Below are 27,589 nucleotides of genomic sequence, written 5' to 3'. Positions count from 1 at the left end.
AAGAGGGAAGAGATAGAGACAGGAACATAGAAGAGGGAAGAGATAGAGACAGGAACATAGAAGAGGGAACAGACAAAGATAGAGACAGGAACATAGAAGAGGGAAGAGATAGAGACAGGAACATAGAAGAGGGAAGAGATAGAGACAGGAACATAGAAGAGGGAAGAGATAGAGACAGGAACATAGAAGAGGGAAGAGATAGAGACAGGAACATAGAAGAGGGAACAGACAAAGATAGAGACAGGAACATAGAAGAGGGAAGAGATAGAGACAGGAACATAGAAGAGGGAAGAGATAGAGACAGGAACATAGAAGAGGGAAGAGATAGAGACAGGAACATAGAAGAGGGAAGAGATAGAGACAGGAACATAGAAGAGGGAAGAGATAGAGACAGGAACATAGAAGAGGGAAGAGATAGAGACAGGAACATAGAAGAGGGAAAAGATAGAGACAGGAACATAGAAGAGGGAAGAGATAGAGACAGGAACATAGAAGAGGGAAGAGATAGAGACAGGAACATAGAAGAGGGAAAAGATAGAGACAGGAACATAGAAGAGGGAAGAGATAGAGACAGGAACATAGAAGAGGGAAGAGATAGAGACAGGAACATAGAAGAGGGAAAAGATAGAGACAGGAACATAGAAGAGGGAAAAGATAGAGACAGGAACATAGAAGAGGGAAGAGATAGAGACAGGAACATAGAAGAGGGAAGAGATAGAGACAGGAACATAGAAGAGGGAAGAGACAAAGATAGAGACAGGAACATAGAAGAGGGAAAAGATAGAGACAGGAACATAGAAGAGGGAAGAGATAGAGACAGGAACATAGAAGAGGGAAGAGATAGAGACAGGAACATAGAAGAGGGAAGAGACGAAGATAGAGACACGAACATAGAAGAGGGAAGAGATAGAGACAGGAACATAGAAGAGGGAAGAGACGAAGATAGAGACAGGAACATAGAAGAGGGAAGAGACAAAGATAGAGACAGGAACATAGAAGAGGGAAGAGATAGAGACAGGAACATAGAAGAGGGAAGAGACGAAGATAGAGACAGGAACATAGAAGAGGGAAGAGACAAAGATAGAGACAGGAACATAGAAGAGGGAAGAGATAGAGACAGGAACATAGAAGAGGGAAGAGACGAAGATAGAGACAGGAACATAGAAGAGGGAAGAGACAAAGATAGAGACACGAACATAGAAGAGGGAAGAGATAGAGACAGGAACATAGAAGAGGGAAGAGACGAAGATAGAGACAGGAACATAGAAGAGGGAAGAGACAAAGATAGAGACAGGAACATAGAAGAGGGAAGAGACAAAGATAGAGACAGGAACATAGAAGAGGGAAGAGATAGAGACAGGAACATAGAAGAGGGAAGAGATAGAGACAGGAACATAGAAGAGGGAAGAGATAGAGACAGGAACATAGAAGAGACAAAGATAGAGACACGAACATAGAAGAGGGAAGAGATAGAGACACGAACATAGAAGAGACAAAGATAGAGACAGGAACATAGAAGAGGGAAAAGATAGAGACAGGAACATAGAAGAGACAAAGATAGAGACAGGAACATAGAAGAGGGAAAAGATAGAGACAGGAACATAGAAGAGGGAAGAGATAGAGACAGGAACATAGAAGAGGGAAGAGACGAAGATAGAGACAGGAACATAGAAGAGGGAAAAGATAGAGACAGGAACATAGAAGAGGGAAAAGATAGAGACAGGAACATAGAAGAGGGAAAAGATAGAGACAGGAACATAGAAGAGGGAAGAGATAGAGACAGGAACATAGAAGAGGGAAGAGATAGAGACAGGAACATAGAAGAGGGAAAAGATAGAGACAGGAACATAGAAGAGGGAAAAGATAGAGACAGGAACATAGAAGAGGGAAGAGATAGAGACAGGAACATAGAAGAGGGAAAAGATAGAGACAGGAACATAGAAGAGGGAAGAGATAGAGACAGGAACATAGAAGAGGGAAAAGATAGAGACAGGAACATAGAAGAGGGAAAAGATAGAGACAGGAACATAGAAGAGGGAAGAGATAGAGACAGGAACATAGAAGAGGGAAGAGACGAAGATAGAGACAGGAACATAGAAGAGGGAAGAGATAGAGACAGGAACATAGAAGAGGGAAGAGACAAAGATAGAGACAGGAACATAGAAGAGGGAAGAGATAGAGACAGGAACATAGAAGAGGGAAGAGATAGAGACAGGAACATAGAAGAGGGAAGAGACAAAGATAGAGACAGGAACATAGAAGAGGGAAAAGATAGAGACAGGAACATAGAAGAGGGAAGAGATAGAGACAGGAACATAGAAGAGGGAAAAGATAGAGACAGGAACATAGAAGAGGGAAGAGATAGAGACAGGAACATAGAAGAGGGAAAAGATAGAGACAGGAACATAGAAGAGGGAAGAGATAGAGACAGGAACATAGAAGAGGGAAGAGATAGAGACAGGAACATAGAAGAGGGAAGAGATAGAGACAGGAACATAGAAGAGGGAAGAGACGAAGATAGAGACAGGAACATAGAAGAGGGAAGAGATAGAGACAGGAACATAGAAGAGGGAAGAGATAGAGACAGGAACATAGAAGAGGGAAAAGATAGAGACAGGAACATAGAAGAGGGAAGAGATAGAGACAGGAACATAGAAGAGGGAAAAGATAGAGACAGGAACATAGAAGAGGGAAGAGATAGAGACAGGAACATAGAAGAGGGAAGAGATAGAGACAGGAACATAGAAGAGGGAAGAGACAAAGATAGAGACACGAACATAGAAGAGGGAAGAGATAGAGACAGGAACATAGAAGAGGGAAGAGATAGAGACAGGAACATAGAAGAGGGAAGAGATAGAGACAGGAACATAGAAGAGGGAAGAGACAAAGATAGAGACACGAACATAGAAGAGGGAAGAGATAGAGACAGGAACATAGAAGAGGGAAGAGATAGAGACAGGAACATAGAAGAGGGAAGAGATAGAGACAGGAACATAGAAGAGGGAAGAGACAAAGATAGAGACACGAACATAGAAGAGGGAAGAGATAGAGACACGAACATAGAAGAGACAAAGATAGAGACAGGAACATAGAAGAGGGAAAAGATAGAGACAGGAACATAGAAGAGACAAAGATAGAGACAGGAACATAGAAGAGGGAAAAGATAGAGACAGGAACATAGAAGAGGGAAGAGATAGAGACAGGAACATAGAAGAGGGAAGAGATAGAGACAGGAACATAGAAGAGACAAAGATAGAGACAGGAACATAGAAGAGGGAAAAGATAGAGACAGGAACATAGAAGAGGGAAGAGATAGAGACAGGAACATAGAAGAGGGAAGAGATAGAGACAGGAACATAGAAGAGACAAAGATAGAGACAGGAACATAGAAGAGGGAAGAGATAGAGACAGGAACATAGAAGAGGGAAGAGATAGAGACAGGAACATAGAAGAGGGAAGAGACAAAGATAGAGACACGAACATAGAAGAGGGAAGAGATAGAGACAGGAACATAGAAGAGGGAAGAGATAGAGACAGGAACATAGAAGAGGGAAGAGATAGAGACAGGAACATAGAAGAGGGAAGAGACAAAGATAGAGACACGAACATAGAAGAGGGAAGAGATAGAGACACGAACATAGAAGAGACAAAGATAGAGACAGGAACATAGAAGAGGGAAAAGATAGAGACAGGAACATAGAAGAGGGAAGAGATAGAGACAGGAACATAGAAGAGACAAAGATAGAGACAGGAACATAGAAGAGGGAAAAGATAGAGACAGGAACATAGAAGAGACAAAGATAGAGACAGGAACATAGAAGAGGGAAAAGATAGAGACAGGAACATAGAAGAGGGAAGAGATAGAGACAGGAACATAGAAGAGGGAAGAGATAGAGACAGGAACATAGAAGAGACAAAGATAGAGACAGGAACATAGAAGAGGGAAAAGATAGAGACAGGAACATAGAAGAGGGAAGAGATAGAGACAGGAACATAGAAGAGGGAAGAGATAGAGACAGGAACATAGAAGAGACAAAGATAGAGACAGGAACATAGAAGAGGGAAAAGATAGAGACAGGAACATAGAAGAGGGAAGAGATAGAGACAGGAACATAGAAGAGGGAAGAGATAGAGACAGGAACATAGAAGAGACAAAGATAGAGACAGGAACATAGAAGAGACAAAGATAGAGACAGGAACATAGAAGAGGGAAGAGATAGAGACAGGAACATAGAAGAGGGAAGAGATAGAGACAGGAACATAGAAGAGACAAAGATAGAGACAGGAACATAGAAGAGGGAAGAGATAGAGACAGGAACATAGAAGAGGGAAGAGATAGAGACAGGAACATAGAAGAGGGAAAAGATAGAGACAGGAACATAGAAGAGGGAAAAGATAGAGACAGGAACATAGAAGAGGGAAGAGATAGAGACAGGAACATAGAAGAGGGAAGAGATAGAGACAGGAACATAGAAGAGGGAAAAGATAGAGACAGGAACATAGAAGAGGGAAGAGATAGAGACAGGAACATAGAAGAGGGAAGAGATAGAGACAGGAACATAGAAGAGGGAAAAGATAGAGACAGGAACATAGAAGAGGGAACAGACAAAGATAGAGACAGGAACATAGAAGAGGGAAGAGATAGAGACAGGAACATAGAAGAGGGAAGAGATAGAGACAGGAACATAGAAGAGGGAAGAGATAGAGACAGGAACATAGAAGAGGGAAGAGATAGAGACAGGAACATAGAAGAGGGAAGAGATAGAGACAGGAACATAGAAGAGGGAAAAGATAGAGACAGGAACATAGAAGAGGGAAGAGATAGAGACAGGAACATAGAAGAGGGAAGAGATAGAGACAGGAACATAGAAGAGGGAAGAGATAGAGACAGGAACATAGAAGAGACAAAGATAGAGACAGGAACATAGAAGAGACAAAGATAGAGACAGGAACATAGAAGAGGGAACAGACAAAGATAGAGACAGGAACATAGAAGAGGGAAGAGATAGAGACAGGAACATAGAAGAGGGAAGAGATAGAGACAGGAACATAGAAGAGGGAAAAGATAGAGACAGGAACATAGAAGAGGGAAGAGATAGAGACAGGAACATAGAAGAGGGAAGAGATAGAGACAGGAACATAGAAGAGGGAAGAGACAAAGATAGAGACAGGAACATAGAAGAGGGAAAAGATAGAGACAGGAACATAGAAGAGGGAAGAGATAGAGACAGGAACATAGAAGAGGGAAGAGATAGAGACAGGAACATAGAAGAGGGAAGAGACAAAGATAGAGACACGAACATAGAAGAGGGAAGAGATAGAGACAGGAACATAGAAGAGGGAAGAGATAGAGACAGGAACATAGAAGAGGGAAGAGATAGAGACAGGAACATAGAAGAGACAAAGATAGAGACACGAACATAGAAGAGGGAAGAGATAGAGACAGGAACATAGAAGAGGGAAGAGATAGAGACAGGAACATAGAAGAGACAAAGATAGAGACAGGAACATAGAAGAGGGAAAAGATAGAGACAGGAACATAGAAGAGGGAAGAGATAGAGACAGGAACATAGAAGAGGGAAGAGACGAAGATAGAGACAGGAACATAGAAGAGGGAAAAGATAGAGACAGGAACATAGAAGAGGGAAAAGATAGAGACAGGAACATAGAAGAGGGAAGAGATAGAGACAGGAACATAGAAGAGGGAAGAGATAGAGACAGGAACATAGAAGAGGGAAGAGACAAAGATAGAGACAGGAACATAGAAGAGGGAAGAGATAGAGACAGGAACATAGAAGAGGGAAGAGATAGAGACAGGAACATAGAAGAGGGAAGAGACAAAGATAGAGACACGAACATAGAAGAGGGAAGAGATAGAGACAGGAACATAGAAGAGGGAAAAGATAGAGACAGGAACATAGAAGAGGGAAGAGAGGAACAAGAGAGGAAACCATCTGCCGGTGCCTCCACCTTCTTCCATCACCACGTGAAGAGGAGGAGCCACGACGACCTCCACCGCCAAACGCCGAGGAACGAACAGATGCCCTCGGCAGCCTGTCAGCCAATCAACAACAGCCCCGTAGCCAGCCAGAAACATGGAGACATGGACGGACCAACGTATGACGGTCATCGACCGTCTACCAAGGTAGACGAGTCCCACACGAAAGAAAATATACACCTGCAAACAGTGTGACAAGAGTTTCAGCCAGTTAGGTTATCTTAAGACTCACCTGCGTCTCCATACTGGAGAAAAACCATACCACTGTCAACAGTGTGAGAAGAGTTTCAGCCAGTTAGGTAGTCTTAAGACTCACCTGCGTCTCCATACTGGAGAAAAACCATACCACTGTCAACAGTGTGAGAAGAGTTTCAGTATGTCATTTAATCTTAAGACTCACCTGCGTCTCCATACTGGAGAAAAACCATACCACTGTCAACAGTGTAACAAGCGTTTCAGCCAGTTAGGTAGTCTTAAGACTCACCAGCATCTCCACACTGGAGAAAAACCTTACCACTGTCAACAGTGTGACAAGAGTTTCAGCCAGTTAGGTAGTCTTACGACTCATCTGCGTCTTCACCACACTGGAGAAAAACCATACCAGTGTAAACAGTGTGACAAGAGTTTCAGTATGTCAGGTCATCTTAAGATTCACCTGCGTCTCCATACTGGAGAAAAACCATACCAGTGTAAACAGTGTGACAAGAGTTTCAGTATGTCAGGTCATCTTAAGATTCACCTGCGTCTCCATACTGGAGAAAAACCATATCACTGTCAACAGTGTGACAAGAGTTTCAATCAGTTAGGTCATCTAAAGAATCACCTGCGTCTCCATACTGGAGAAAAACCATTCCACTGTCAAGAGTGTGACAAGAGTTTCAGCCGGTTAGGTAGTCTTAAGACTCACCTGCGTGTCCACACTGGAGAAAAACCATACCAGTGTAAACAGTGTGACAAGAGTTTCAGTATGTCAGGTCATCTTAAGAATCACCTGCGTCTCCATACTGGGGAAAAACCATACCACTGTCAACAGTGTGACAAGAGTTTCAGCCAGTTAGGTAGTCTTAAGACTCACCTGCGTATCCACACTGGAGAAAAACCTTACCACTGTCAACAGTGTGACAAGAGTTTCAGCCAGTTAGGTAGTCTTAAGACTCACCTGCGTCTCCACACTGGAGAAAGACCATAGAGCTGTAAACAGTGTGACAAGAGTTTCAATGACTCAAGTAATCTAAAGAAACACATACTGTACGTCTCCACACGGCAGAAAAACCTGCCTGCGCGCCGCTCGGTGGCGCGCTATGAGTTTATAGATCTGCTATTTTTCAATAGCTAAAGCATGACATAATGCAACACCAAATGGGGTTCCCGCCCAAAATGGGTTAAAAAACGATCCCGTTTACCTACAGTAGTATCCTCTGGCTTCGTCGTACAGGTTGTTATTTCGATGGTTCGTGGTTTGGGATCCTGTAGTTTATTGAGGCACTAAACCGTCTCTCTGCATTCTAACGTACAGCATGCCATTGCCACGCTCATTGCAAGTTGCTCTGAATAAAAACGGGTGTGTGCATGTAGATCACATGCCATGGCCCCTAAAACAAATATAATGTAATATAAAAATATATAATTTGACACATTTGAATTAAGGTGACTTGATTGATTGACTATTTTAAAAAAATCGCCTGTTAACCCACAACAGATTACTTTTGTTTGTGTTGAGTGTTGAGCACAAAGATCAGTAGCATTATAGAAAGTTACACACAAAAACAAAAAATATTTCCCCCCCCCTATATTTCCCATGCATTCTAAGTGTGTTTGTCATGTTCTTTAACCCATTCTGACCTGAGATCAGATTCATACCAGGTTTCCACTGGACACACACTGGTCTGATTAACCCATTCTGACCTGAGATCAGATTCTAAAAAATGTCAGTCGCTCTTCGATTTTTTCTAAAATAGCAGACCTACAAGCTCGTAGCGCGCCACTCGGTGGCGCGATATGAGCTTGTAGATCTGCTATTTTTCAACAGCTAAAGCATAACATGATGCCGACACCAAAATGGGTGCCCGGTCAGAATGGGTTAAACTAAGCAACTTCAGCAATGAGTTAAATCTTTTCGGTGGGTAGATCTTTGTGCGCTGGTCATTTTGAAAGTATAGCTCTCAAGTCAAAAAAGAAGAACGACTGACATTTTTTTAGAATCTGATCTCAGGTCAGAATGGGTTAATCAGACCAGTGTGTGTCCGGTGGAAACCTCGTATGAATCTGATCTCAGGTCAGAATGGGATATATATATACATACCTTTAGAACTCGCACATAGGGGACTCCGTCCGGCGCCTCCCGGCTGCCGTTGACCCGGATGTGTTTGAGCCACTGGACGTGAGGCTGGGGGTCGCTGAACACGCGGCACACAAACTCCACGTCACTGCCCAGCGCCGCCGTCTGATTGGCTGGCAGGCCGGCCTGGAGGATGGGCCTGTGTGGTTGGCGCTCTGCATGGGGGGGGGGGGGGGGGGGGGAACAAAAGATAAAACACAAAGTGATTTATTCTTGCGATAATATCACGCAAATGTGTTACTGTACTATCGGGCAGAAACCGTGTATGTTTATATTTCAGCTTATGTTGTTGTTGGGGGTTTTTCTATTTTTTTTTGGGGTGGGGGGGGGGGGGATTTAACCCATTTTGACCTGAGATCAGATTAAAAAAAAAAAAAGTCTTCTACATCCAGACAGTTTTCTGAAAAAGCTATGTTTCTATATGTCAGTCGTTCTTGTTTTTTTTTTTAAATAGCAGACCTACTACCACTCGGTGGCGCGCTATGAGCTTGTAGATCTAGCTATTTTTCAATAGCTAAAGCATAACATGGTGCTATAACAGCAAAAGGGGTTAAAGGAGAATTCCATACTAAAAGTCTTTCTTACCTTTCTTTGTAGTTGTTACGTCCCCACCAAAGAGGTCCAGGTGTTATTTTGTGCAAAAGCTCCTTATTGGCTATTTCCCTACCATAAGCCCTAAATGAATTGCATTGAATTTAATGGGAATTGAATGGGGCTATGGGGTGTTGTGCTAATTCGCTTATTTCCATCGCTCAAAATTATAATTTATTTGTATATATCCTCTCTTCATAATGTAAGTAACATCCCAAGTTAGCATAACACCCCATAGCCCCATTCAATTCCCATTCAATGCAATGCAATTCATTGAGGGCTTATGGTAGGGAAAATAGCCAATAAGGAGTTTTTGCACAAACAAACACCTGGACCTCTTTGGTGGGGACGTAACAACTACAAAGAAAGGTAAGAAAGATAAGAAAGCATTCTAGCATGGAATTCTCCTTTAAACCCTCAAAACGTTGTGGATAGGCTACTCACCGAGTACGTCCAGCAGGTATGTGTGCTTGAGGCTGCCGTACGGGTTCTGCACCACGCACGTGTAGTTGCCTCTGTCGGACGGAACCACCGACTCCATGACCAGAGTCCACATGTGCTCTCTGATCTGTGAGACAGACGGGTCAACATCACAACCGGAACCCGTTAGCCCATTTTGACCTGGGAACGATTCTATATACAGATGTCTTCTAAATCCTGACTGTTTTCTTGAAAAAAGCTATATGTTTTTCTATGTCAGTCGTTCTCAAACACTTTCGTGTCACTTTTTCACGATTCTTCAAAAATAGCAGACCTACAAGCTGGAAGCAGTTAGGGGTTAATGTGTTGCTCAGGGGCACATTGACACAGACTGGGTGGAACCCGTGACTTGCAGACAGCCTCTCCACCCACTCAGCTACGTCAACCCTCCATCCCTCCCTCCCTCCCCCTCTCTAGCCTGGTTAATAAACCAGACCGAATCAGCCGTTGGCAAAAAAAATTGCCTGCCGGCGGATTACGGTCTGGAGAGGCTCAATTGTACGCCCATTTCCTACACCAGAGAAATGGGGCGGCCAATTGGGACACGGTATGCAATATGGGCGGGCTTTGGTACAGTGACTTTCAATGCTTGAGACCTTTGACTGACAGTAGCTCTGACCAATTGCGTCAAAGGGAAAATGTTTCAACCCGCCGCCCTGGAAATGAAATCCAAGCTGAGCCTCCCCAGACTAATATCCCGCGGTCCGTGCGATATTAGTCTGGTTTATTAACCAGGCTACCCCCTCTCCCTCTCTCCCTCCCTCCCTCCCTACCTCCCTATTTTCTATTTACTAAAGAGTTGGAGAGGTGAGAAAGCAAAGGGCAAAACAGTTTTAAGTTTTTGTTCTAATTATCTGTTCGTCCCACAAACAATTAGTTTATCGTCGTGGTTTTGTCAACTTGGCTGTTGGCTTTTGTTCCGAGGTTGAACAGATAGTTTTTGAAATGCCTATAATTATGGGAATTATTTCTGATATTATGATAGAGTCTCCATTATGTAGCTTTGTGTGTCCCCATGTCTGTCTGTTTAGGCCAGGGCACCACCAGCACAGGTCAGAAGGGACTAGTGGACAAGAGATCCAGTAGAACACAGGTCAGAAGGGACTAGTGGACAAGAGATCCAGTAGAACACAGGTCAGATTAAGGGACTAGTGGACAAGAGATCCAGTGGAAGTCATTTTATCTGCAGCTGAACTCACCTTGAAGCCCCCGATGCGCTGGTCCTTCCGGAACTCCTGGCCGTTCTTGTACCAGTGCAGCGAGGGGGCGGGGTTCCCCGCGGCCTGGCAGCGGAACCTCACCGTCCGGCTGGTCGGAACGGCGTGGAGACGCTTCTCCATCCGCTCGGGCGTGATCCACCGAGGAGCCAGCGCTGAAAAACAACAACAACGTGATCCACCGAGGAGCCTGCAGCGCTGAAGAAAACAACAACGTGATCCACCGAGGAGCCTGCAGCGCTGAATAAAACAACAACGTGATCCACCGAGGAGCCTGCAGCGCTGAAGAAAACAACAACGTGATCCACCGAGGAGCCTGCAGCGCTGAAAATAAACAACAACGTGATCCACCGAGGAGCCTGCAGCGCTGAAGAAAACAACAACGTGATCCACCGAGGAGCCTGCAGCGCTGAATAAAAACAACAACGTGATCCACCGAGGAGCCTGCAGCGCTGAAGAAAACAACAACGTGATCCACCGAGGAGCCTGCAGCGCTGAAGAAAACAACAACGTGATCCACCGAGGAGCCTGCAGCGCTGAAGAAAACAACAACGTGATCCACCGAGGAGCCTGCAGCGCTGAATAAAACAACAACGTGATCCACCGAGGAGCCTGCAGCGCTGAAGAAAACAACAACGTGATCCACCGAGGAGCCTGCAGCGCTGAATAAAACAACAACGTGATCCACCGAGGAGCCTGCAGCGCTGAATAAAACAACAACCAGCCGCAAAAACAAAACACAAATTTGCCGATCTACAAGCTCACAACCCGCTGCGTCACAACATGTTGCAAAGCTTGAAGATCGGCTATATATATATATATATATATATATATATATATATATATATATATATATATATATATACTACGCCACTCGTGACTGTAAAGGCTCATACATACTCCAGTTTTTGGTGATAGGTTATCACCGTTTTAGGTGATAGCTTATCACCTAAAACGGTGATAAGAGTGGAGGCCATCATACTCGCGGTGATGTCCTTATAAGGATTGACCCCGCCTCCCTGTGGTTTACCCACCTTCTATCTAGACCAATCAGTGAACGGGGTGATAAAGACTTTGTCTGATAGTAAAAACAGAGAGATGGGTCTGTCTGTGTCCGCGGTGATAAGCTGATCATCACCGCCACTGACGTAACGGTGTAGTTTTACCAACCCTTTCAAAAACGACACCGCGGTGATAACCTCTCACCAAAAACTGGAGTATGGATGAGCCTTGACAGTGACGGTATAAATTAGGCTGGTGAGAATTGAGAAAAGGCTCATATATTATTAGAGGCGACACTTTCTTACGCTGCAGTTTTTCGTTGCTTGTTGAGAGTTCGTTGGACAGTTTGTTTTCCTCCGAGGACGACTCGTCATCGTCATCGTCTTCATCTTCGGATGATTTAACAACGTCGGCTGAAAAACAAAAGAGAGGCATACACGTTTAAACGAAGGTTAACCCATTCTGACCTGAGATCAGATTCATACGAGGTTTCCACTGGACACACAATTCAATTCAATTCAATTCAATTCAATTCAAAGGGCTTTATTGGCATGAGAGAACATACGTTTACATTGCCAAAGCAGAAAGAACAATACAACAATACAGCAATACAATCAAAACAAAAATGATGTACTTTGAAGGTCAGAATCTTCAATAGATCAACTTCTATGTACCACACACACTGGTCTGATTAACCCATTCTGACCTGAGAACAGATTCTAAAAATGTCAGTCGTTCTTCGATTTTTCAAAAAATAGCAGACCTACAAGCTCGTAGCGCGCCACTCGGTAGCGCGCTATGAGCTTGTAGATCTGCTATTTTTCAATAGCTAAAGCATAACATGATGCTAACACCAAAATGGGGTCCCGTTCAGAATGGGTTAAGGAATTTTACTTTTCATTCTTTACACTAGTAGTGAAGTCCTGAACACTTTCAGTAGGCTATAACACTTCCTTCTTGTTCTTAACGACAAAGAAGTTCAGCTCGGTCACACAAACCAAAAGAGAGCGGGGTGCTTTAATGCTAAGCAAAGCAAAGCAAAGTTACCATGTTTACCCTGCAGGGTAACTGGACTAAAGCTCAAGAACTTGTTTACAGCCAGCAGGCCCTGCTCATATAGAACATTTCATGGTAAGGGGTTCAATGTCTTGTCCAATTAAGGGCACTTCAGCGGTGGTAATTACTAACGTGCCGGTCCGGGGGTACGAACTATAGCGACCTTCACGATATCAAGACCGCTCCGCAAACCGTTCGGCCACCGCTGCTCCGGGGCTGGAACCCCCTCCTGGGGTTCTGACCGTTCTGTACAGTATGTACAGTATTCAAAAAAGAAGAAGACTGCTTTTTAGAATCGGCTTCAGCCCAAAAGCCCTGTGTGTGTGTGTGTGTGTGTGTGTGTGTGTGTGTGTGTGTGTGTGTGTGTGTGTGTGTGTGTGCGTGTGTGTGTGTGTGTGTGTGTGTGTGTGTGTGTGTGTACAGTACTTTGTTGTTGTGCGATGATGGATAGCTTGTAGTTGTTTTGGTCGTTTCATTTGATATTTTCACAGTTTTTTTTTAACCATCTTGGACGATACTTTTGACACGGTATAGTGGCTCAGGACTCGAGGTGGATATGGAGGCCATCCCTGTGGGCTCCCCCAGAGTTAGTGTCCTCCAGCAAAGACACTGAACCCTGCAAATGGCCCCCAGAGTTAGTGTCCTCGATGCAAAGACACTGAACCCTGCAAATGGCCCCCAGAGTTAAGGTCATTACACACTGGCGAATTGGCGACTGCGAATTATTCGTTGCGAATAATTCGCAATTGAAATCAATGCAAGCCTCCACATCAGTGGCGAATGTGCGAATGTGCGAAAAAAGCGACAGTTTTCGCTCTTTATTTGTTCCCCGTGGCCGGCGGCCACGGGGAAGAGAATATGAATAAAAAAGCCTCAAATAGGGCAGGCACTTGGACCATGCGGCCGCCCATGAAGCGATGTGGCTCTGTCACATTAGCCCTGGACCCATATGTGGCTAATGTGTCTCTCGCTGTAAGCCCGTCCAGGGCTAGTCATTTATATTGAACGAACGTACGCTTAGCTTGATGCAAACGCGACCCCCCCCCCCTCTCTCTTTAACGTGCGAGAGAGAGAGAGAGAGAGAGCGAGAGAGACGCGTCTCTCTCTCTCTCTCTCTCTCTCTCTCTCTCTCTCTCTCTCTCTCTCTCTCTCTCAGCAGGGAATCATAGCTTCAAATTGACATTGGTTGTTCAAGTCAAATTGACGTGTTGATGTATTATGGTATTTACCATAGGCAATATGCCAATATTGAAAAAAGTTAAAATGACCAGTGAACAGGCTCATCAAAAAGCTAAGATTTGCACTAGGCTATTTTAACCTATTTCTGCTGTGCAGACCCGTTTTTGACCAGAAAATAAATACTTTATAACCGGAATATATGCCCACATGCGCGGCCGGTACCAATTGTACCATGTGGGGTGGGGGCCTTGGTACCAATTGGACCCCCCCCCCCTCTCTCTCTCTCTCCTCTCTCTCTCTCTCTCTCCTCTCTTTAACGTGCGATAGAGAGAGCTCTCTCTCTCGCTCTCTCTCAGCAGGAATCATAGCTTCAAATTGACATTGGTTGTTCAAGTCAAATTGACGTGTTGATGTTATTATGGTAGTTACCATAGGCAATATAAAAAAGTTAAAATGACCAGTGAACAGGCTCATCAAAAGGTAAGATTTGCACTAGGCTATTTCTGCTGTGCAGACCCGTTTTTGACCCGAAAATAAAGACTTTATAACCGGAATATATGCCCACATGCACGGGCGCGGCCAGGTACCAATTGTATACATATGTGGGCCGGTACGAATTAATTGGACCCCCTCCATCTGTGAAGTACTGGATACGGGTTATTAAAGAAAGGATACCAAAGCAAACGGGAGGGGGAGGAGAGGAGAGGAGGAGGGAGAGGAGAGGAGCTATAATCGCACAATACGCGTCGCATAGATGTGTACAGTGTATAGGCAAACGCGAATAAATTCGCCGGGCAAATATTTCGCATTTTCAGATTGCTTATTCGCATCGCGTCGCCAATTCGCCAGTGTGTAATGACCTTTAGTGTCCTCGATGCAAGACACTGAACCCTGCAAATGGCCCCCAGAGTTAGTGTCCTCGATGCAAGACACTGAACCCTGCAAATGGCCCCCAGAGTTAGTGTCCTCCAGCAAGACACTGAACCCTGCAAATGGCCCCCAGAGTTAGTGTCCTCCAGCAAGACACTGAACCCTGCAAATGGCCCCCAGAGTTAGTGTCCTCGATGCAAGACACTGAACCTGCAAATGGCCCCCAGAGTTAGTGTCCTCCAGCAAGACACTGAACCCTGCAAATGGCCCCCAGAGTTAGTGTCCTCGATGCAAGACACTGAACCCTGCAAATGGCCCCCAGAGTTAGTGTCCTCCAGCAAGACACTGAACCCTGCAAATGGCCCCCAGAGTTAGTGTCCTCCAGCAAGACACTGAACCCTGCAAATGGCCCCCAGAGTTAGTGTCCTCGATGCAGGACACTGAACCCTGCAAATGGCCCCCAGAGTTAGTGTCCTCCAGCAAGACACTGAACCCTGCAAATGGCCCCCAGAGTTAGTGTCCTCGATGCAGGACACTGACCCTGCAAATGGCCCCCAGAGTTAGTGTCCTCGATGCAGGACACTGAACCCTGCAAATGGCCCCCAGAGTTAGTGTCCTCCAGCAAGACACTGAACCCTGCAAATGGCCCCCAGAGTTAGTGTCCTCCAGCAAGACACTGAACCCTGCAAATGGCCCCCAGAGTTAGTGTCCTCCAGCAAGACACTGAACCCTGCAAATGGCCCCCAGAGTTAGTGTCCTCCAGCAAAGACACTGAACCCTGCAAATGGCCCCCAGAGTTAGTGTCCTCCAGCAAAGACACTGAACCCTGCAAATGGCCCCCAGAGTTAGTGTCCTCCAGCAAGACACTGAACCCTGCAAATGGCCCCCCAGAGTTAGTGTCCTCCAGCAAGACACTGAACCCTGCAAATGGCCCCCAGAGTTAGTGTCCTCCAGCAAGACACTGAACCCTGCAAATGGCCCCCAGAGTTAGTGTCCTCCAGCAAAGACACTGAAACCCTGCAAATGGCCCCCAGAGTTAGTGTCCTCCAGCAAAGACACTGAACCCTGCAAATGGCCCCCAGAGTTAGTGTCCTCCAGCAAGACACTGAACCCTGCAAATGGCCCAGAGTTAGTGTCCTCCAGCAAGACACTGAACCCTGCAAATGGCCCCCAGAGTTAGTGTCCTCCAGCAAGACACTGAACCCTGCAAATGGCCCCCAGAGTTAGTGTCCTCGATGCAAAGACACTGAACCCTGCAAATGGCCCCCAGAGTTAGTGTCCTCGATGCAAGACACTGAACCCTGCAAATGGCCCCCAGAGTTAGTGTCCTCGATGCAAAGACACTGAACCCTGCAAATGGCCCCCAGAGTTAGTGTCCTCGATGCAGGACACTGAACCCTGCAAATGGCCCCAGAGTTAGTGTCCTCCAGCAAAGACACTGAACCCTGCAAATGGCTCTCGACGAGCAAGGTCGATGTGCTCACACACACACACACACACACACACACACACACACACACAACACACACACACACACACACATTATGCCCAGAAATAGAGACGCCAGATTGAATGTGGTTAAAAAACGTCGTTTTGACCCAAAAACATCGTCGACCACCTCCACCAAAAGCATGCAGAGCTGAGGGGGGGGGGGGGGGGGGGGGGGAGACTCAAAGCAGACGTTCTTGTTGTTGTTGTTTAAACATGTTTATACTGTTTATCCCATTCATGACGGGGCGGGGACCCCTTTTGGTGTTTCAGGCATTATGTTATGCTTTTTAGCTGTTGAAAAATAGCACTCGGGCCGCGCTATGAGCTGTAGATCTGCTATTTTTCCAATAGCTAAAGCATAACGTATATAATGTTAAGACCAAAAGGGGTTCCCGCCCAGAATGCGTTAAAGAAAGAAGAGAGCGGGCGGGAAAAAAAACACTTTACATTTGATGACGTGTTTCCGGAACGACCAGAGGATACAAAAAAAAAACAAAAAAACAAGGAATTTATGGAGTCAAAACAACAGTATCACATCACATGTTATATTATACTACACACAGCTGGATTCCAGATGTCTGGAACAAAGAGGGGGTGTTTGGGGGGGGGGGGGGGTGTATACAGTACACATCCAGGCACGGGGAGTTTATGAGAGAAAGAGAGAGAGAGAGAAAGAGAGAGAGAGAGAGAGAGAGAGGCAGACGGACACAGAGAGAGAGAGAGAGAGAGAGAGAGAGACAGACAGAGAGGGAGAGAGAGACGCAGAGAGAGAGAGAGGCAGACGGACACAGAGAGAGAGAGAGAGAGAGAGAGAGAGAGAGAGAGAGAGAGAGAGAGAGAGAGAGAGAGAGAGAGAGAGAGAGAGAGGCCAGACGGACACAGAGAGAGAGAGAGAGAGAGAGACACAGAGAGAGAGAGAGAGAGAGAGAGAGAAAATAGAAGTTGAATGCTGTTTTTTTGTATTTTTCTGGCTGAGCCGTTTACCCACAAGCAGTCTGGCCAGCTCCAACACCTGCTGGCCTGCCTCACTAATGATCTGTGTCTGGACAGGCAGCACTGCTGGGAAAAGTACCCACATTCTGGACTTAAAGGGATATTTCACTTTTTGAATCCATTGTATCGCCTCCTCCTCCTCCTCCTCCTCCTCAGGCTATATCTGTTAACCCATTCTGACCTGAGATCAGATTCATACGAGGTTTCCACTGGGACACACACTACTGGTCTGATTAAGTTGCTCCATTCAGTGTTTAGATAATTTGATATTCATGTTAGCTGCCCCGCCCCCCTTCCTATATATACAAACCATAGACTGTAAAAAAAATATGGACAAATCGCTCCCCGGGTCTAACATGAACGTAAAATGAAGCCTGTCAGTCCTTGAATTGTAAGTCGCCATCTTTCTAGATCCGTTTGGGCCCAGCTGGCCCATTGGCTGGCCCAGACAACGAGGCGGGACTTCCCCCCCTTCTTCTCAGTTGGTTTTGTGGTCATTTTTTAAATAAATGGGACCATAATTTTCCAAAAAGAATATTATGACATTAGAAATGAGACTTTAAACTAGTGACTGCATGGAAGCAGAAAGTATTCATGACCATGTTTATTAAGGTAATACAGTCTAGGTGAAGTTGGGCCCAAATACATGGACTTCTATGGGGTTTTTTGGGCCCAATGACATGAGCGCCACAACAGGCCATTATATGAACTTTCAGGAAATCCCGATTTCCTTAGTGGCTTCACGAAATATCTGTCTGACTGCCCCCCTGATACAAACCCATTCAGGGCTGGGCTGGGACAAAAATCCGGCCCCGGTCATTTTCGCGTGAATTTGGCCCAGACCGGCCCACCCACCACAACCAGACCGGCCCACCCACCACAACCAGACCGGCCCACCCACCACAACCAGACCGGCCCACCCACCACAACCAGACCGGCCCACCCACCACAACCAGCGCGCAGATAGCAGTAACTCTACCGCCCCGCTCCGTCGCGACACACACAAACAAACAAGCCCCTAATAATACCACCACTTTTACAGAACAACATCAATGATACAAACCAACAGACAACTAACTACACTCGTAGCGCGCCACTCGGAAAGCTGGGCATATTATAGCGCCCCTCAAAAACAGAAATACCCAGAGACAGGCTATACACAGACCATAGTCAGATAAAACAGAAACACCCAGAGACAGACTATACACAGACCATAGTCAGATAAAACAGAAACACCCAGAGACAGACTATACACAGACCATAGTCAGATAAAACAGAAACACCCAGAGACAGACTATACACAGACCATAGTCAGATAAAACAGAAACACCCAGAGACAGGCTATACACAGACCATAGTCAGATAAAACAGAAACACCCAGAGACAGACTATACACAGACCATAGTCAGATAAAACAGAAACACCCTGCAGAGACAGACTATACACAGACCATAGTCAGATAAAACAGAAACACCCAGAGACAGGCTATACACAGACCATAGTCAGATAAAACAGAAACACCCAGAGACAGACTATACACAGACCATAGTCAGATAAAACAGAAACACCCAGAGACAGACTATACACAGACCATAGTCAGATAAAACAGAAACACCCAGAGACAGACTATACACAGACCATAGTCAGATAAAACAGAAACACCCTGCAGAGACAGACTATACACAGACCATAGTCAGATAAAACAGAAACACCCTGCAGAGACAGACTATACACAGACCATAGTCAGATACAATGTTTGTTTCACAATGAAAAGTCCCTCAGTATTTCCAGACACCACAACAAGATCCAAATCTGCCCCAAAACTTAAAATACCAATTTTCTTTATTGCAGACATATTTTCCTCATAGGAATGTTTTTGAAGCTTTCGACCACGAAAGGCTTCCTCGAGGCAACATTTCTCTAACCCATTTTGGGGCGGGAAACCCCTTTTGGTGTTTTAAAGCATCATGTTGTACTTTTAGCTATTGAAAAATAGCAGATCTACAAGCTTATAGCGCGGCACCGAGTGCCGAGCTTCCATCCATCCATCCATCTTCAACCGCTTATCCGTAGTCGGGTCGTGGGGGGCAACAGCTCCACCAAAGAGAGCTCCAGACTTCCCTCTCCAGAGCAACATCAGTGACTTCCTTCTGGGGGGGATTCCGAGACGTTCCAAGGCCAGTGAGTCGATCTATTTTTGAAAAATCGTCAAAATATGCCTCAAATCTTGGAATATATATTGGTCCCTGGAACAACATATTTTCAGATGGGGGTCGGTGGCCAATTTAATATATTTTTGAAATATTACCCAGCCATAACACGACCATAACACGACCATACCATGACCATAACATGACCATAACACGACCATAACATGTCCAGTTGGCAGTTGGCAGCTCTGCAACGTCTCCAACGTCTCCCCTGTGGGTTCCTGTCTCTCCCTTGATTCTGACAGTAAGGCTCTTTCTCAATAATGCCACAATGCCAACTTCTCTATTCTCTCTCTCACACAAGACACAATAAAGGTCATTGACCCTTTCAGTTCAACTAGGCCTTTATTGAAAAATAGCAGATCTACAAGCTCATAGCGCGCCACCGAGTGGAGCGCTATGAGCTTGTAGGTCTGCTATTTTTTCAAAAATCGAAGAGCGACTGACATGGAAGACATTTTTAGAATCTGATCTCAGGTCAGAATGAAAACTGTCAGGATGTAGAAGACATTTTTAGAATCTGATCTCAGGTCAGAATGGGCTAATGTCTTTGTTCTCTTTTTGTGTCAATCCACCGGCATCATTGCTGATGTATTAATAATATGTAAATAGTATTTACATAATATATAAAGAACTGAAAAATGACCATGTCTTCCTTGTATATTAGCTAGGCGGGAAATAGAGGTGATAGTTCAGTTGGTGATAGAAGCATGAAATTTGGTACCTCTCCATCAAACAGGGACAGGTCCCCCAAGATTTTAAACTGGGCAAACTAACCCCCCTGTACAGAAAAGGGAGTAAATTAGAACCCGGCAACTACCGCCCTATTTCTATTCTAAGCTCCATCTCGAAAGTGATGGGAAAAATAGTCTATGAACAGGTTGAAAAGTATCTTGCCACTAATAAATTGCTGTACGAGTTCCAATCTGGTTTCAGAACATCCCACTCCACTGACACATGCCTCCTCTATTTGAGCGACCACATCAAACACGAGGTGGATGCTGGAAAATACTGCGGCATGGTCATGCTGGACCTCCAAAAGGCTTTTGACACCGTGAACCACTCCATACTGGTTAACAAACTTAAAACTATTGGTTTTGATAGCACATCAGCGAGCTGGATGTAATCCTACCTGGAGGGGAGAGAACAGATGGTGGAGGTGAACGGAACACTGTCCCCCCCCTCCCAGTGAGCTGTGGCGTCCCACAAGGAAGCATACTAGGGCCTTTACTGTTCCTAATATATGTAAACGACATGACTTCAGCTTGTGACTGCAACTTGTTCCTGTTCGCAGATAACTCAGCACTGCTGGTCTCGGACAGGAACAAACTGCAGGTTGAAAAGACCCTCAGCTCTGAACTCGGTAGAATCTGCACCTGGCTCGCTGATAACAAACTATCCTTACACCTGGGAAAAACTGAATCCATTCTCTTCGGATCTAATAGTAATCTCAGCAAGGCAGATGGCTTCTTGGTTAGAGTGGGTGACAACATTATCACACGAAAAGATGAAATTACCTATACCTAGGTTCCATCCTGGAGGCCAATCTTTCCGGTGATAAAATGGCCACCAACGTAATCAAAAAAGTCAATCAGAGAACAAGATTCCTTTACAGGATCTCCTCACTGGTTAACAAAAACACCTTGAAGACCTTGACAGGAGCCCTCGTACAAGGTTTCTTTGACTATGCATCCACCTCTTGGTACCACAGCACCTCAAAGGCCCTTAAAACAAGGCTCCAGACCTCCCAAAACAAACTGGTCAGGCTCCTTCTTGGCCTCACCCCCCGAACCCACCTAACCCCTGCCCACTTTGACAGGCTGGGATGGCTTAGGGTCGACGACAGAGTACAGCATCTTGCAATGGGTCTGGTCCACAACATTCGATACACCACCAGTGTGTCTAGATACTTCCTTAATGTAAACGAAGTCCACACCCACAACACCAGAGGGAGTGCAACAAACCATGTACAACCCAGATTCGGCACAAACAAGGGACTAAATTATTTTCGCTCCTATGCCACCAAAATGTGGAACACCCTACCAACAGTCATTAAGACATCCCTTGACTCCTTCAAAACCGCTCTCAAAGGGCACCTACGGACGGCTGCAATTCGAAACTGGCCTCTGTAGAATCTGAATCCCCCCCACCCCCCCCTCCCCTCACTAAATATATGTATCTTTTCCCTTTTTGCTTCCTTTATGATGAATTCCTGTTCTGTTTTTTAACTACATGGAAGTGTCTATTTGTATGTCTCTAAATGTTTTGATGAATTGAACAATGTGGACCCTGTTGTAAACAAGTGTAATGCTTAATTGGGTCGTCCACTCACAGTTAACAGTCTTTGTATTGAGTTTGTGCTTGAAATGTACTGTAATTCTACAAACTGTTAATAAATATTTCAATCAATCAAAAACAGATGACCTTTATATGACCATAATCGATAATCAACCTCGGGCCACGCAAAATTCCTCCATTTTCCAAGATGGCCGCCAGTTTGCAATTGGACCTATACGTTTTGGACTACACCAATTTACAACTTAGAATTTCCCCTCATTTTGGTATAAGATATGTCCTGGAGGTATTTCTACCAAGTGAGATAAAACAATAACATTAGGTTCCAATATGGCGGCATATTTTTCAATATGGCTGCTGAGAAATTGCATAAATGTACATCTTCTCATGGTTAATCCACAGTTGGTGATACAAACATGAAATTTGGCACAGATCACCTTTATGACACCTTAATTCATAATCAACCTCAGGCCACGTAGAATTCCTAAATTTGTCAAGATCGCCGCCAGTTTTCAAAATGGCTGCAACTGGACCTACATGTACGTTTTAGATAATAGAATTTTGCTGAGGCTGAATCTTTGATTTTCCCCTAATTTTGATATAAGAGAATATGTCCTGGAGGTATTTCTACCAAGTAAGATGCAAAATAACATTAATCAACCTCAGGCCACGCATAATTCCTACATTTTTCAAGATGGCCGCCAGTTTTCACCAGTTGTAATGGCTTCAACTGTGCCTATGTTTTGGACTATATCCTTTTGCTGGGGCTGTATTTATTTTTATTTCCCCCTCATTTTGATATAGGAGAACATTACCTTTAGTCCACCCGACACTGAAACATGTCATCGTTACGTCACCATCGATAACCAATTGGCATTGGTACATATATTCACCACGTCATATGCTCATACTTACTGTATGTCTATATATATGTATATGTCTATATGTAATTTCTGAGTTGGTTAGTGGTATGATGTGGTTACTCGGGTGGTTTGATGCGTATGTCCCTTGAATCCACCCGACACTGAAACATATCATCATTACGTCACCATCGTAAACCAATTATACCCTGGCATTGGTACATATCTGGGACATAGGCTTCATAGCATGACGGAAAACATACCTGCACGGTCTGATTTTATGCCCCGTGCCAGCATATGACTGCTAAGTGTCATTGGTACATATCTTCATCACGTCATGGGACATATGCTTCGTAGCATGACGGAAAACATACCTGCACGGTCTGCTTTGTGCCAACATAATGACGTCATATCATATGCTGCTATAAGGGACATACGCATCGTAGCACCTGACTGATAACATTACTTGCACGCTCCGCTTGTACAAGTAACAATTCAGGTGCAGCAGTTTAACTTTAATTTGGGGCAAGCTAAACAGCATTTAGGAAACCTTATAGAAAATGTATTAGCATTGTATCACAGCTATAGTGTCCTGTCAGCCATCTTCACAAATTGAGTTGACAATTAGTGTGGTATAAAGGTGATCTGTGCCATATTTCATGCTTGTATCACCAACTGTGCTATTATCCATGAGCAGATGTACATTCATGCAATTTATCGGCAGCCATATTGGAAAACATGCCACCATATTGGAACCCAATGTTATTTCTGATCGTACTTCGTAGAAATACCTCCAGAACATATTCTCTTATATCAAAATGAGGGGGAAATAATAGAAAATTACAGTCTCAGCAAAAGGATATAGTCCAAAACGTAGGCCCAGTTAAAGCCATTTCAACTGGCGAAACCTGGCGGCCATCTTGAAAAAATGAGGAATTATGCATGGCCCCGAGGTTGATTAATAATTAGGGTGGTATAAAGGTGATCTTCGCCAAATGTCATGCTTGTATCACCAACTGTGGATTAACCATGAGCCGAACCATGAGTAGTGCAGTTATGCAATTTATTGGCAGCCATATTGGAAAACATGCCGCCATATTGGAACCTAATGTTACTTTTTATATCGTACTTGGTAGAAATACCTCCAGAACATATTCTCTTACATCAAAATGAGTGGAAATAAAAATATGTACAGCCCCAGCGAAGTGATATAGTCCAAAACGTATGTCCAGTTGCAGCCATTTTTTTTTAACTTGCGGGCCACCTTGAAAAAAATTGAAAATCTGCGTGGCCCGAGGTTGATTATCGTTTAGGGTCATATGAAGGTCATCTGTGCCAAATTTCATGCTTCTATCACCAACTGAACTATCATGCATTGAAAACAGCTATTTCCCGCCTAGCTATATCAAACCACTGTCCTCGGTCACATATGAGTCAATCCACCGGCATCATTGCTGATGTATTAACCCATTCTGACCGGGAACCCGTTTTGGTGTTAGCATCATGTTATGCTTTAGCTATTGAAAAATAGCAGATCTACAAGCTCATAGCGCGCCACCGAGTGGCGCGCTATGAGCTTGTAGGTCTGCTATTTTTGAAAAATCGAAGAACGACTGACATTTTTTAGAATCTGATCTCAGGTCAGAATGGGTTCATCAGACCAGTGTGTCTCCACTGGAAACCTCGTATGAATCTGATCTCAGGTCAGAATGGGTTAATAATACTAGTCCTTACCCGTTCTGAATATATGAACAGCAAATTATGCTCAGTGTGGGGAATTGTTTACAGATGGTCTTGGGAAGTTGTGTTGGGCACAAAAGTGGATATGGATATGTTGCTGGGTGTCCAAGCGATAACGAAATTAGGTCAAAATTCTGCTAAATATGACGTAAATTTAAAATCATGATGTATGATGATAAGAGTGCCCCTCACTTCACACAGGTGTGATTTTTCTTTAATAAAGTGATATGAGGTAGGGGCAGGCAATATGATAAAATATTATATCACAATATCTTTTCAGAAATTATCATAATATTGATATTCATCTGGATATCATATTTTTTATATAATCAATTCGTTTTTATACTATAGACTATTAGTTTGGTATGCAGATAGATAGATAGATAGATAGTCAATTCATTTTATGAATGGCTGGACAGACAGACTATCCGTTTTATCTTGCTGTTCTATCATGTGAGTGTGACATTTAGACAGTGCAGAGGCTACTCGATGGTGAATTAGTAATGTAACATTCTCCTTGGCTTTGACTGCTTCAGTTCAGAAGCGTTGCATTTAGAGTTATGGACCTGAGCTAGGCACTGACTAATATATCCAGCCAGGTCAGTCATTCGTATTAGGGTAGGTGCATTGAGGGGGTTGGAAATATCCCGGTCACTGTGAAGGCCGTAGTACTGTGAATATGACATGAATATGAATGCAAAGTAGTGGTTGATGTGTGGACAGGCTATCTGTCGCTGCTGTGCATGAGATGTGTGCAAACGGTGTAGTTTAGTAGGATAAGACGGCCAAAGGATGCAACACACACACACACACACACACACACACACACAGTCAGCGGCGCCAAATTGTATAGGGCACACATTCATCACTAGCAGGCTAGACTACTGCAATGCTCTCCTATCTGGTGTCCCCAAAAAAGAAGTTGCCCGGCTACAACTAGTCCAGAATGCAGCAGCACGCGTACTGACCAAGACCAGACGGAGAGCACACATCACACCCATTTTAAAATCCCTTCACTGGTTGCCTGTTTTATCTAGAATTGATTTTAAGGTCCTTCTGCTGGTTTTTAAATCTATCCATGGGAATGCACCTACGTACATATTTGTCCGAAATGCTCCCTGGGTACGTGCCTGGAAGAGCTCTTAGATCCTCGGGAACTGCTCTCTTAGAGGTTCCTAAGACTAGAACTAAGACTAAAAGGCATGGAGAAGCAGCCTTTAGCCATTATGGTCCTGTAATGTGGAACAGCCTGCCAGTTAACCTGCGGCTCTCTGAATCCACGGACATTTTTAAAAGAAACCTTAAGACATACCTTTTTAACATTGCGTTTAATTAGCTCATACCATTATCCTTGTTCATGTTTATCTATAATGTTTTTCCTAAATGTTTTTTTTCTTCTTCTTTGTTTTTCCATCTCCTTTAATGTTCTTATATTTGTAAACTGTGAAGCACATTGAGTTGCACTTGCTGTATGAAATGTGCTATACTATTGACTATATTGACTATACTATTGACTATATTGACTATACTATATTGACTACTGCAATGCACTTTTTTCAGGACTGCCTAAGAAAACAACTGACAGACTACAACTTGTCCAAAATGCAGCAGCCAGAGTTTTAACTAGAACTAAGATGAGAGAACATATTACTCCAGTTTTGGCATCACTGCACTGGCTTCCGGTTGTTTTTAGGATTGATTTTAAAATTATTTTACTTGTCTATAAAGCTCTCAATGGTCTCGCACCTTCCTACCTACATGACTGCCTGCCTAAATATGTCCCAAACCGCCCCCTAAGGTCTTCCACTGCCGGCCTGCTCGCTTTGCCAAAAAAAATGGCAACTAAAAAACACGGGGAAGCAGCTTTTTGCTTCTACGGGCCGTCGGCATGGAACAAGCTCCCACTGTACCTTCGTCAGGCAGCCTCTGTAGACATTTTTAAAGCTCAGCTCAAGACTCACTTCTACAACATTGCTTTTAATTGATCTTTTATTTATTTTTTATTATTTTTTTGTTTTGTTATTCATGTCCTCACTGTATTGCATTACTGCTTGTTTTTAATGTTGTTGCCTTGCTTTTCTTTTATCCTCCATTTCTCTGTAAAGCACTTTGAGCTGCATTTCATGTCATGAAAGGTGCTATACAAATAAAGTTTTATTATTATTATTACTATACAAATAACGTTTTGATTGATTGATTGATTGATTGATTGATTGATTGTTGTGTGTTGCGGCGGTAATAGAGGAAGCATGCCAGTGGGGTAACGGTGAGAACGGTGGCCTGTGATGCAGGTGTCGCTAAGGGGCGGAGGTGTGTGAGGGTGCGAGGTTAATTCACTAATAAATTCATTATATTAATCATTAATGTGTCAAATCGAAAAAAGGGTCAATGGTCAAAAATGGTCAATGCCTGTGTGAAAAGTGGGAGTGATTGGTGCAGGCAAATGAGGACATACGGCGGTGTTTCTGACAGACAGACAGACAGACATTGTTAGAATTATAGTATGATGATGATGACGTAAATAGTATTTACATAATATGTAAAGAACTGAAAAATGACCATGTCTTCCTTACATGTATATCAAACCACATACTGTATGAGTCAATCCACCGGCGTCATTTCTGAGGAAATTCACACCACAGTATAGCTGCTTTCTGATTGGCTGGAAGCAGTGCAATTTGACCACATCGCCGTTCTCTCAAAGAGTCCATCTTCAAACGTCCTCTCTTGTGACTTCTGTCCGATCAAGCCGTGCAAGGAGAGCAGTCTGAAAACCCACTGCGATATCTGAAGACGTGTCCACCTCAACTGGAGTCAACTCAACTCAGAAACTCAACTCAATTAAACTAAGAAACTCAACTCAATTAAACTAAGAAACTCAACTCAACTCAATTCAACTCAGAAACTCAACTCAACTCAACCTAAAATGTCTGAAGACAGCATCTACACCACACCAGAGCCGACCGACGACACTTATGAAACCCTCCGTGTTTCTGCCCCTGAGAACACAGCACAGCATGGAGGTGGAGGTATAGAACTAACCGTCTACGAAAACCTCCGAGGTTCTGACCCTGGGAACACAGCACAGCATGGAGGTAAAAAAAGAATACTATTACTACTACTAATACAACTAATAATAATAATAATAATAATAATAATACAATGATTTAACCCATTTTTGGCGGGAACCCCTTTTGGTGTTATGCTTTAGCTATTGAAAAATAGCAGATCTACAAGCTCATAGCTCGCCACCGAGTGGCACGCTACGA

General features: G+C 44.1%; 1 protein-coding gene across 1 annotated transcript in view; it reads right to left on the bottom strand.

Moving 5' to 3' along the window:
* Positions 1-27,589, bottom strand: part of LOC308317544 (fibroblast growth factor receptor 1-A-like) — a 64,954-nt gene that overhangs the window by 22,498 nt on the left and 14,867 nt on the right. The window contains exons 3-6 of the mRNA XM_080766631.1: positions 11,932-12,039; positions 10,607-10,779; positions 9,372-9,495; positions 8,301-8,491 (exon numbers count right to left, since the gene is read on the bottom strand). Coding sequence (XP_080622757.1) covers positions 8,301-8,491; positions 9,372-9,495; positions 10,607-10,779; positions 11,932-12,039 — 596 coding nt within the window. The remainder of the gene's footprint in view (positions 1-8,300; positions 8,492-9,371; positions 9,496-10,606; positions 10,780-11,931; positions 12,040-27,589) is intronic.

Source organism: Protomyctophum bolini (genome assembly GCF_963924005.1).
Source record: "Protomyctophum bolini genome assembly, chromosome: 6".
In the NCBI taxonomy this organism is placed as follows: domain Eukaryota; kingdom Metazoa; phylum Chordata; class Actinopteri; order Myctophiformes; family Myctophidae; genus Protomyctophum; species Protomyctophum bolini.
This window is presented reverse-complemented; position numbering and strand designations above follow the sequence as displayed.